The 13,173-nt window shown below is 39.0% G+C and overlaps 1 protein-coding gene across 2 annotated transcripts in view; it reads left to right on the plus strand.

Annotated features, from left to right (window-relative positions):
• The window catches only part of LOC107088941 (zinc finger protein basonuclin-2-like), a 117,944-nt gene that overhangs the window by 56,875 nt on the left and 47,896 nt on the right, over window positions 1-13,173 (plus strand). For both annotated transcript variants that reach the window (XM_015381407.1, XM_015381408.1), the window contains 2 exons: window positions 6,581-6,683; window positions 8,512-8,747. In XM_015381407.1, coding sequence (XP_015236893.1) covers window positions 6,581-6,683; window positions 8,512-8,747 — 339 coding nt within the window. The remainder of the gene's footprint in view (window positions 1-6,580; window positions 6,684-8,511; window positions 8,748-13,173) is intronic.

The following is a 13,173-nucleotide window of genomic DNA, read 5'->3' on the forward strand; positions in this document are numbered from 1 at the left end:
GAGAATTCAGAAATGCAGCGGTTGGAACAGCCGCTTCCCTACGACTTAAAGCTTCTGAGCAGCAGATACTACAGATGGTTCTGATGTCAGAACAATGGCTGTGGGGATTCATCTGTTTCCTTTTATAAAGCATGGTGGAGGAGCTTTGATGGTGTGGGCCTGCTTCTCCAACAGACTATTTTAAAGGGTTAGGATACTTTGCATAATCAGTCTGCTGCTCTCTTTCAGAAGACTAAACTATGACTGTGTCATCATTGGGTCCCGAGGCAGAATAAAGACCCTCCAAAAAGTGCTTAAAACTAAGAAACCAGACACAAAGCATACTGCTATAAAACATGAAGCTCTTTCCCTGGGTTTCCACATTTTGTTTAATTTCCTACGTGTGACATTGAGCGATACAAACTATTAAAAATGACCTTTGACCCGCTGCTCCGTCTTCAACTTCTTCAAACCAACTGTCGTTGTTGAAGTGTTTTAATCGAGAGTCTGATGCTGTCAGTGTTTACACCACTGGGCTGGGACAGCGGCGTTGAGCCAAGCAAAACATCCATGAAACATCAAGCCTCTGGCTAAACAAAACCCTGCAGCGACACACACACACACACACACACACACACACACTGAACGTTGAGTAAGATAAGCGCAGAAAACCGATGCTTCGTTACATTGTTGACTACAGCGGCACCACAGCAGCTGTGCGTGAGTGTTGACTGTTGTCTGGGTCTAATTGCTACAGCGTTGTGGGAATTTCTTCACTCTGCTTGAGCTCATGCTCCCTCCTTTCTCTGAACATCATCCCCTTTAGGTCCCAGCCAAAAAGGAAACGCTGGCCAGACGATTCCTCGGTGACTAATGTGTATTATCTGGCCGAATTTCCTCTTTCCCCCCCTGTTTTGCCTTTGCTGTGACAAATATGTACAAGTGCAGTGGTGGGATCAGATGTGGGTTCCTGCACCAATGTGAGAATCCCAGCGAGCGCTGATTATCTTCTGTTTCTCTATTTTAACGTTGGTTACACTTTCTCTGGTCTTTGATCCAAAAAAGTAATGATGAGCTTTGATGCCATCAAATAAACATTTCTTCCTCTGCCCTGACAAGTTCCTAATGTAACACAGAACAAACTGATAATAAGCAGTCTGCTGCCTTTCCTCTAACCTCAGTTAAAGGGGGGATGCTGCTTCTTTACTGCTGTTCTTATTGCTGTTGTCTGCCTAATGGGCCAGATATGAGAGGTGCTGCAAGCCTGCGTAATAAGTCAGTGATTAGAGGGCGCCTTGTCACAGCAGCAGCAGCCCCGCAGACAGTGGCATGCTCTAATTGCCGTATTAGACGCCCCTTAACTATCTCGTCAGCTGTCAGGGTTCAGCTTGTAAACAGCAGAGGTGCTTTTGATATTTCCATTTGTTTTATTTCCACCCATCTCGCTTTGCGCAGACGCTCTAATCCAAAAAGCCTGCGTTGTGTGACAACGTGATGTTTAAAGACGGGTCCTTGGAGATGGAAGGAGAGTTTAACGCGGAGTGAGACGTAAAAGAGAGGAACAGAAAGCATCTGGTGCCCAACATCAATTCAGCTGCTAAACCTTATTGCTTCGGTTAAATAATCCAGCTGTTTATGGCTTGTTAATATTGTCCACCCCCTTCTTATACTGTATAGTGAGTCTGTTCCATTATTGTCACAAGCAAACAGCAGGTTTATTAAATGGGAATTCAAGAAAAAAAGGTAATAAATATGTAATAATTCAAAACAAATTATGAGTTATTTACTCTTTGTTTAGATTTTATGGGTTAAAATTATTTTATATTAATTTTTTCAAATTTCTCTTTTTCAGATTGAGTTTTAAAAATTGAATTTATTTAGAATAAAACGCAAATATAAATGTTATTGCTGCCTTTGATGCAGGCTATTAGAAATGCATCTTTGCTCTTCAAGCCAGACCAAGAGAATGTTATCTGTAGAAGACAATCTAAAAAATAGAAAATTAAAAAATTAAAGTTAGAAAATCTAACATCTGCAGAAAACAAATTTGTTTACAAAAAAATGAAATGTGAAATTCTAAAATATATGGAAGAACATAAGGACAACATAAGGAATGAGCTTGGATTTGAACCGGCATCTGTTCAGTTGCAGAACAATCTGCATCCTAATTCTCAACTTTACAGTATACACGTCGTCATTAGCGCATGTGTTTTAATAGATAAGAGTTTAAAAGGGTTGGAAATCTGGCAGAAAAGTTACTAATAATTCATTTAAAAATCAACAGTTGCTTTAATCTGAATCTGTGGATTGACACCAACTTTATGGAGCTACTAACTCATCCATAATTGTATCAGACTAAACGAGTGTTGAATTACCACTGTAGCTTCAGAGTAAAACACAAACAGATTTGATTATGCTTTGCAATTTATACCTATATCAGGAATTTTTAGCGACTGCCATTTATTTTAGTCACTGTATCTATGCCTAACCTGAAGCTTCATTTCATTCACACCATCTTTTTTAACCTAACCCCTTCATTAAACACATTAGGGTTGAAATCTGGGTCTTCATAAGGCTTGTCGGTCCTCAGAAGGTTAGTTAATATAGCAGAAACAGTCCTAAATAGGTAACATTTACGACATTATAAGTATACATACTGAGAACTAAAGGAGAGTCTAAAATGTATGCTAAGTATTGGAGAAAAATAAATATTGTTAGTCACTGTCCTGTTGAAAAATAGGCTAAAAGAATAGATTAAAGTCAAGCTTGATCACTGTGGTCTGTTACCCGGTCACTTTTGACTCAGTCTGTTGAAACCAGTAAAATGGTTAAAGGGATAATCCTACATTTTTAACAGCCAGTAGACAATATTCATTGTAGAAGGAGGTTATTTAATGAATTTGGGTTTTTCTGACCTAATCACCTCCAAAAATTGGTCGAAAATATTAGAGTTAAAGGCAAAAAACACAGATTTCTGATATCACTGCAGAAACAAGCCTGAAATCTGGATAGTTTAAAGTATCTCCTAATATTCCCTCAGAGCGGAAAACCGTCTTTCCTTCTAAAGATACTCACATTTCCTGCACATCACCTGCAAACAGCCCGGCCCGCTCTGTCTGTTGAGGGCAACAACCCTCCGCCAATTAAGACCGTACATGTCTGGATTAAGCTCCGTGGCGTTCTCTGTGTGCGCTCTAACCTGACACATGACGCCTAATCCTCACAGGCACCTGGAGGGCTTAAGAAACGATGCAAATTCAAATCGCCGTCGCCTCGTGTGTCATCCCGGTTGTCGAACTGTGAGGCGACGTGGTTAGAAGTGGTGTTATTTTGTGTTTAATCTCAGATTAGCTCATGTTCATTTGACACCTGCAGGAGCTAATCTGGTATGTAACACCTCAAGGCGAGCAGGAGGGGATTCTTAGTAGATTACAGGGTTTAGATGTTGTACTACAAGAAGAGGTGCTAATCCAAAGATTTTTTTTTTCCTGTCCTGCTCTAAAACACCTGAATGGGCCCTAGAGTTTAAAAGCAAGCAGCAGCAAAGGCGCTTTTCACTGATCGATCGGGGCCCTCCGATCTGATTGGCTCTGATATTGTGTAATAAAAGTGACGTGGCCACAAACCTACATCTCCATCGCTAAAATGTCACCCTAGTCAGGGAGAAATAATTTGATTGCACAGACAGTTCAGGCTGTAAATTCGTAAAATATCAGCTGAGAGTATGAGGAGCTGTGGGTCTCTCAGCACTGCTTCCTTTTCTCCGACTGGTTTTCCTACATTTGGATGGTTTAGATTAACCTTTCAAAATAAAGATGACATGTTCTGATTTTGTGTGACATTAAAATAAAAAAACTAACATCTAAAAAAAAACCCTCTGAAAGCACCAGGTCTGGCCACCGCTCTGTATTTTAAGTGAGACCATAACTGTTCTGAGAGTTCATGTTTTTTTTTTCTTCTTTCTGAAGAAAAAAAAACATTTGATAAGTTTCTGCACATGTTCTCCTGCAGCTGCAGATCTCTGTAAACAGACTTACACATTTTATCTCTTCATCCATTCATCTTGATAAGATGCAAAAATACATTTACATGATATATAGAGAGCTGATATCAAGATGAATGGTTTTAATTTTTTAAAGCCCTTTATTCTATATTTTTTCTGTTTCTCCATGTCAGCAGTATATTTTCAACTCCCAGCAGCTGCTCTTATTTGGGCTGATGTTTGGTTTTGCACACTTTTCTGCAAACCGATTTGTATTGTAGCCGGTTTGTTTTTTAATTAATAGAAGGTTAAGGATGACTTTAATTTGGGAGATTTCTGTGAAATAAGTAAGAGCAAAGGAGCAGCCGACCGCTGACATGGTGTATGTGATGTACTGGGATGCCCTCTTCATGTCTGGACACTTAACCTTTCAGCACTAAAAGCTTTCCGAGGTCAGATGAAGTGCAGCTCCAGTGTTGAGTAATGGAGCCTGAGTCCAAACAAGTTGCAGGTCTGTGTTTTCAGGAGGGGAAGTGTTTCTTTGAAGATTTCCACTGAATTTTCTTTGTGATTGTGGTGCGTCTGTTTTTTCATGGTGATTTATTTCATCTTTATTCATCTGCGCTTTGGGAAAAACTGTTATCATGAGAAATTTTGTTGTTTCTAAAGCTCTGATCGTCCGATTGAGAGCTTATGATTGAAAAATTCCAGTGTTTCTCTGAAAAAAAGTCAATTTCTCCAGGTTATGAGGCATTGGGAAATAGATGCCACATAAAAAGAATTGTAGCTTATCTGTATTTCTCCTCTATATTAGGATGGCTCCATATTTTATTTATTTTTTTCTTTTAAGTGGGGCTTTTGCTTAATTAGACACTTTAAAATCACAAGTCACCATATCCAAAATTATTTAAAGTCGTAGGAAAGTCATATTTATATGTCAAATAATTCTGGCTTAAACATGTATATAAATGTGCTCTTTATCAGACGATATTGTGCCAAAATTTAGAAAATTTCTATTTAAAAAAAAGTCTGTCTTAAAATATGTGGGTTTTTTTCATTGTCTTATGCAGGCTAGTTAGTTATACGTCAGCCTGAACACCTAAATTCGGCCAATCATATATCAATGGTGCGAGGCAAGGGCTCAAACATGTACGGCTGTAAGCCTTCTACACCAAACCAAGCTTCTGCCACCCTGGCGTCCTCTTCCACAACATCTTCATCCCCGCTTTCCTCCTCAAAATAAAAAATGTATGACGGAGGAGACTCATCCACGACCTCCGACACTAAACTCTCCTCCTCTTGCATGTTTCCGTTGTCCATAGCGTTCCTTGACAGTGTTGTTTCTAAGCCACCAATTTAGTGCTACAGTACTTGTTCCCAATGGAATTTCCCATTGGGACCAAGTAGCACTAAGTTGCTAACTGCTAACCTTCCACCAGAACAATCCCGCCTTCTTTATAATCAACCAATCACATTCACTTTATTCACTTGTGTAAAGTCGTGCACCACTCGGGAGAATTCGTAAATGCAACACTTGGAACAGCCGCTTTCCTACGACTTTAATTCTTCTTTAGGTCTCTGAAAACAATAAATATCTCTTGCATCTAACTTGTGGATCTGGAAAGCAGAAGCTTTACTTTGCTCCAACAGAACCTAGAGTCCAGTAGCAGCTGATATCTGCTTTGAGTTTACTAGTGTTTAACTAAGTTTGTAGGTTGATGACATGTCAAAGCTTTGCTGATGCTTAATAATTCAAACCAGCACTATGCAGATGCTTTGTCTGCCTGGATGAAGATTAACTCGTGTTGAGACAAAATATGCTTTAAACTGAAACAAATTTTTGATTAATTAATAAAATATATCTTTTTAACCACCTGGGATAATTTTGATAAATGAAAACAATCCATTCAGAGCAAAAGTTTCCCGTTCGGGGGATAGCTCTGAACTCCACACCCCTGATCCTATTAAAGCACTATTAAAAACAAATAAAAATAAAAATGGATGTTACCCAGATCTACTTCATTTCTTAAGGTTTACACCTGCATTACAAATTTTTAATCCAACATAACACCCCATAAAGATGTTTCTTGTTGTTTTCTTCATAATAGACCATATTTGGTTTATATTTGCACAAAATGTTTACAGAGTGGAGGGCCTAAATTCCTGTATTTTTTCTATCAGATAAATTTGTACATAAATATTGTCATTGTTTCCTGAAGAGTTTGTAAACCTGTTTTTTATCACTGATACTTTTAAAAGGCGTCCATCATTTCCAGATCCAGGATGTTTCATCATGTTAGAGGTTAATACCTCAATCGGCTAAACAGACCAATTTGTTTTCACATTTTCAGTTCCACGATTTTTATTAAATCTCTCATTTTTTGTCAGTCATAAGTTAACAGCATGAATGAAAAGCAAACATGTGGTTCTTTTTTGTTCTTACAACTGCTGTCGTTCCTCAGGCCTAATTTTAATACTTCATCCCTAAGAAAACAACTTCTATCCTGTTGTTGTCAACACGACCTGATTTTTCTGTGGTGCATTCACTGATCAGGAAAAAAAAAGATTTTTTTTTTTCACATCTGCTTCATGGTTTGTTTTTTGTGTGTGTTTCTGCAGGCCATTCGGTGCACACTGGTGAACTGCACATGCGAGTGTTTCCAGCCTGGAAAGATTCACCTACGGACATGTGACCAGTGCAAGCATGGCTGGGTAGCTCATGGTAAGAGAATCTCCATGCTGTTCAGTATTTATAAATATTCGTCCACCATGACGTTCCTGACCTGCACAGATGTATTTATTCTCTACATGGAAAATTATCATAGATGCCAGAAGCATGAATTCTGCCCTGAAACATCTTGAGTATTTTCAGCTGCTCATATATAAAAATATTATTTCGCTTATATAGTTTGAGCTTCTAAGGAACTTTTTCTTCAGTTCTCTGTTCGTTTCCTCTAATTCTTGTTTTTTGCATCACCTGAAAAAAAAAAAGGGGTAAAAGTGAGGTGAGCAGCCACACCTTATTCGTTTTATTATGCAGGTAAAAGAAAAAGGGGAAAGAAGAAAGTACAAAGCGAAGAAAGGAGGGAGGAGATAAAAGAAAACACCTGTTTGGCTTTCTTCCGCACAAGAACAGGCTGCGGGGCCTTCAGCCGTCCGCACAGGACCCCATTGACTATTTTTTAATCTCTCCCTCTGAACTGAGCTGTCAGGCACACATCTCTCCTCTCTCCCCCGCTTTTCATTTCATGTCGGTATTGGCAGGGACTCTGACAAGTAGTTCTTCATATTTTATTATGTTCGTGTCTGGCTGCGCTGCCGTTGTCAGGCGAAGCCTTCGTCCCAGGATCAGAGAGGGGGGGGGGAAGACACGGCCAGGTGTCACCCAGACAGGCACAGGAGGGAGGGCGGGGGGGGAGGGCTGAAGTAAAGAAAGAAAGGAAGGAGACAAAGAGGACGAGTCAAACAGGTGTCGCCCAGACACCCAACGAGTGGAAAGAGGTGACTGAGGTTCAACAGTAGAGCTAATAACAATCTGCTGAACCTAAAGCAACATGTGAGCCCACCTGTCCTCCAGCTGGACTTTTACATCACAGCCGCACCATAAATCAGCCTTCTTTACATGTTTTTATGTCTAAAATAGTTTATTACATTTTTCCTAGTCTGTCAGAATGCCAGTGTGTTAGGAAAGATTAGGAAAGTACACAAAATGATGCGCTAACCGCTTTTTCCTACCTGAGATTAAAATCCAGCACAATCAATTCTTAGTCATTTATTTAGGGAAATTATTAAGTTTTGGATTAATCCAGTAACAGCCATTCAAAATGGCCCTTCTTATTCAAAAGCCATCTGAATGGCAGCTCACTTCCCTGCAGCTCCCAGGAGAAGCCCCTCCAACTTCCAGCCACTGGCCTTCTCCTTGGCATGCGTATTTTTTTACTCTAACTCCACCGTTTCACTGAATTACAGGGTCAGACCAGGAGATTAGATCTTAGATCTTAATGTCCACAAATCATGACAGGAAGAATATTTTAGTAGAAAGATGGATGTTTAAAACGGAATTGTAGGGGACCAGCCAAAGATCAGCCAAGGGTTCTACAGGATTTTAATTTCCGAAATTTCATTTCAGTATAAGTAGAAAGCTGGGTTTGGTTGAGCAACAATCAAACAAGTCCGTCCAAGAAATCCATGGTATCTCTGGAGGAGCTGCAGAGATCCACAGCTCAGATGGAGCACTCTGTTCAAAGGACAACGATTTGTGAAATAAAAAGTATAAAAATAAACACAGTTCTGTCTTTTATGGAGGAGCAGCAAGAGGAAGCTGCTAGCTTGTTTCCATTTTGCCACAAACCACACAGGACACAGCAAACACATGAAAGACGGAGCTCTGGTCAGACTGAAATGTTATATTTAATATTATTTGCACCTTTTCTATTACCTACTGGTGACCAACAGGACAAACCCTGAAGGCTTGTCTCTCAATATAAGGCTAATAAAAGGAGACTGTGTTTTATTCTCCTCCTCATGTCCTCATCTGTTCTTCTTTGCAGCTCTAGACAAGCTCAGCACCCAGCACCTCTACCACCCGACCCAGGTGGAGATCGTCCAGTCCAACGTGGTGTTTGACATCAGCAGCTTGATGCTGTACGGCACCCAGGCGGTCCCCGTCAGGCTCAAGATCCTGCTGGACCGCCTCTTCTCCGTGCTCAAGCAGGAAGAGGTGCTGCACATCCTGCACGGACTGGGCTGGACCCTCAGAGACTACGTCAGGGGCTACATACTGCAGGTCAGTGACGGCCACCTGGATAACACTCTCCCTGGACACAAAATGGATCCTTTGCTGACAATTTTCAGTCATTTCTTTAAGTGGGGGGATAAGCCCTTACCCGTGATCACTACCATCAGTTGTTGTTCACCAAAATAGTTCACTAATTTCTCCGACCGTGCGGCTCAGAGCTGCTACTCTTAGAGGCATCGATTGAAAGCGGAGCAGTGACAATCTAGGCCACTCCAGCCCAATTCTGCGGCCATTTTCCCAACGTTTTCCAACCTCATTCTGCCCCCGTTCTCCAGCCCTGCAAACACTACACCGTGCCCCTCCGCTGAAAAAAAGAGGACAGAAAAACAGAGGAGAAAAATGTGATGCCAGCAAACTGTAAAACCACCGCAGAGTGTTTCCTCTCCTTGTCCATCCAACCATCCCTCCCTCCACTCGTCCCTCCCAGATAATTGCAGACAGGCACGTCTCTCAATCAGCAGTGCCGAGGTTTTGGTGTTGAAACCCAAACCAAAGTGTTCCTGGATGAATTAGTTAACAGGGACTGAACATGTGCATGTGGTTAGCTCTATAAATCTGTGTGTGAGTAAAGCGTGCAGCTTATCTGAACGCATGGAAGCTTCAGTTAAACAGAAAGATGTTTGCATTTCCTCAAAAAGAATCGGTCCTTTCTCTTTAACACTTCAATACTACCTGATCAGTTAAAGTTAAAGGGGGAGGTTTTATATTCTGCATTCTGTGGATCGTGAAGGTTTCTGGCAGCTAATCGGTGCAGTAAAATCATCGTCATGTTGTTGGGAAGGTATTTCTCCTGAAATATTCTGATCCCCTCGCTTCTTTAGGTTGATGTTAAGTTCAGTGGACAGTAGAGCTGTGAGGAAAATGTTCTTGTTTGGGAAGCACACAACCTAACCCATGTGAACCCACCAGAGGAAGAGATTATTTCTGGAGAATTAATTTCTTTGATTTGAGCATGAGGTGACACCTGACTCTCCTTACACATGATAACTCAAACATGGTGTGTTTTTCTTAATTTAACTGAACATCAGTTTTTATTTTAGGACAACTCCTGTCAAAATCAAATGGACTCCTTCAGTTTTCATCAGATTTAGCTGAACATGTTTACATATAATTTTTTATATTATTTTTTATCAACACGTACGTTTGCTGAGTACATGAAACCATACTGTGCAAGTAAAAAAGATGCTCAAATAGATACTTTATAATTTGATTAAAAATATATATGTATTTTTTTACTATTTTCTGTCTTGTAGCATGTTTCAACAAGTTTTATAAAGTTGTTTAATTTGCAGTTAAATTTTGAATTGTTCTTAAACAATTAATCATGATAAATTGATTATTGATATACTGTAATTATCAACTAATTTAGTGATCGATTAATCGTTAACTGGACTTTAGAGACTCCACTACATGCCTTTAACTGTCAGAGTAACCCACTTAAAGCAGTAATTATAAACAAAATTGTAAAAAAAAAAATATATATATATATATTTTGCATTTAGGAGAAAAAAACTTTTTTGTCTGTCGATATGCTCCATCCATAACTTCTCAAGTGGAAAGGTTTTAGTTTTTAGCTGGTTTAATTTCCTAAATATTCTGCCTAAAGAACCTTTTGCTATCCAATTATTAATCAGTTAATCAAAAAAATCTTTGACGGATTAATCAATTCGAAAAATAATCATTAGTTGCAGCCCTAATTTTGCAGTAAAGAAAGCAGGTGCATTCCTTCATGTATAGAGGGCCCAACAAGGGTCCCTGCCTATTATGGCCACAGTGCTCAAAACATACACTGCAATTTTTTTTTTTTATTATTTGTATTTTCCCTTCATTTTAACAAGTAAACCAATTGGCTAATGAAGTGAGATGATCATTTTAAAATAATAAAAAAATAATTAATTTCAGGTGCATATTATCTATTATTCTTATAATGAGGGCGAAAATATTCATTTGGCAGATCATCTTGTTTAAATGCTCAAATTATGGACAAATACACCTAATTTAATTTTTTTTTTTTTTTCATTTTTAGAAGTGTATTACTTGATCTGTTTCTTATGAAAATATTTTGCTGAAATAAGAGACCATAACTGATTTGTCCTCCTATTGGGACCTAGGAACCTTTGGCAGGTACTTGTTTCCAATACGACTTTTCCATGACGGTGCACATCATCAATGACTGATATAAGTAATGGTACAGATTTGCAAAATATCTACATTTCTATTTCATTTTTGTTAAATAGAAATTTTGCAGCTACTTAAAAAAAAAAAGTAATTTATACACAAGCAAATTAAAAGTTAATTACAGCTGTTTATTATTTCATGTGTTAATAAGTACATAATAAAAAAGTTAATAACTATGATCTAAACATTTAAGGAGTATTAATCAACATTATTAAGATTTTCACCGCATGACAGAAATCATGTTTTTGTTTTATTAAACGCATCATAATCAGGTTTCAATTTTTTTCCTGTTAAATTAATACACTTTAATGATATAAATGAGCAGTTATAAAAGCACTTTTCTACTAGCTGCTTCATTTAGTCTTAGTTTGTTATTTACCTTTTTTTTTTCCAAGCAGAGAAAAAATCATATAAAAACTGTTCAATCCAGTTAATGATGAAGTAATTATTAGAAACAGTCGGACCAAAGCTGACAGATGCAAACAGATCACAGCAGGAAAGGCTCACTGTTTCTTTTTATATAATCTCCTCTAACTATCTTTAATAGTTCAAGAGTTTATAGTTTGAATAATGACCTATGTATAACTCCTTTCTAACTGCAGTCATAGTGCAGCTTTCAGCGCTCTCCCTGACTAAAGGCTGTATTTTCCAGCGGGTATTAAGCTACTGGGAGGACTGAGTTTTTATCAGCTGGATCTAATAGTCAGCTGGTGGGAGCACTGTTGCTTAACTGCTCAGCCTCATGTCACGCTACTGCCTAAATCCTCCAGATCTCCTCGGAAGGGCTTCAAAGGGGCCGTGGCCACAGAGAAGCAGCCAGTCACTTAAGGACAGTAAGCGCTCGTTGCTCGGCCCTATTAGCCCGTGAGTAGCTATGAAATTTAATCATCTTCCCGAAGCCTCCAGGCAACGCTTTATGTCAGGGGTGTGTTCCTCACCACTACGCTACGCTAAATGAGAGATAAAATGAGGAGAATGGCATTGGAGATGATGGATAATAAGTTGTCTTTTTAATAATGATGTCGGGGGGATGTTATTTAATGATACATTGTGTTATTGTGTTAAATGGCTGCATGCAGGGCTTTTTATGGTGATTCAGGATTTGAACAGAAACTGTTTGTTCCACCTGTGTGAGACGATGAGATCAGCTACCGTTATATATTTGACGTAGCATTTTCTGATTCACTATAGAGTTTCCCTCTGGTCTCCTTGTTCTCATTTCTGATCCTCAGGAGAAAATCGTTCTGCTGAAACTGAAATAAATGCGTTTCTCAGACCTGTGAGGAGACGCGTTTAAGTGAGCTGCATGCTGTGATGTGGAAAAATAAAAAACTAAAAAAGCACCTGAGGTCAAGATTACATTGCTCCATCTGGATTGATCTGTACGCGGCGCATGAGTCACACGCCTACGCTCCTGACGTACAGTACAACACGGATGTATAAGCGTAGCCGTGAACTGTCACTCGTGTGCTGCTTACTCATATCCGTCCTGCATCAGCGTCTTTCAGCTCAGTGGCGCTGCTTTTACCTCACCGCAGCTTTCCGAGGAAGCCAAGGTCAGATTACCCTGCAGAACATTCAGGTATACTCTCCAGTAAAGCAGCTCCTATCATTCACAAAATGATCCGTCTTTCCTATAACTACACACATCTGCTCAAATAAACAGAAATATGTTTGGGCTGAAATAGGCTGATTTCTGCAACTTTAAAACAGCCCATGCAAGTATCATTAGATAGCCGTTACACTGCTGTTAGTTTTGCAATAAAGGATATAAACTTTTGGGTGTAGAATTAAAATAAGTAAAGGAAAAAAATGCAATTATACTGAATCTGGCTGGTATGCAGACTTTCTTTCTCAGGATTATAGGGAAAGAGAAAAAAAGGGCATTTTGCAAGAGAAAAATTAAGACTTAAAGGGTTTGTCATTGATTAAAACATAAAAAAAGCAAAAATAAAACTGTATTTATACTTGATCAGTGGTCAGAATCCATCGCTGTAAATAGAAATCCAGTTTCAATTAAAGAAACGTTGAACTGTGGCCTTTAGTTTGGGGTGTTTGCTGTTTCTTCCATTGTCGTTTTTATACTTTATTCCTAATTCATCTACTGTAGTTCAGATGCTGCCTGTTAAAAGCAGCTTTACTTAGCCTGGATCAGTGAAACTCTAACCACTTTAATCGTTAATAAGCAGAGAAAAGTTTCAGTTTGTTTTTGGCAAACGCAGCTTTACAATCATGC

This window comes from Cyprinodon variegatus, unplaced genomic scaffold (genome assembly GCF_000732505.1).
Source record: "Cyprinodon variegatus isolate N-32 unplaced genomic scaffold, C_variegatus-1.0 Scaffold233, whole genome shotgun sequence".
Taxonomy (NCBI): Eukaryota; Metazoa; Chordata; class Actinopteri; order Cyprinodontiformes; family Cyprinodontidae; genus Cyprinodon; species Cyprinodon variegatus.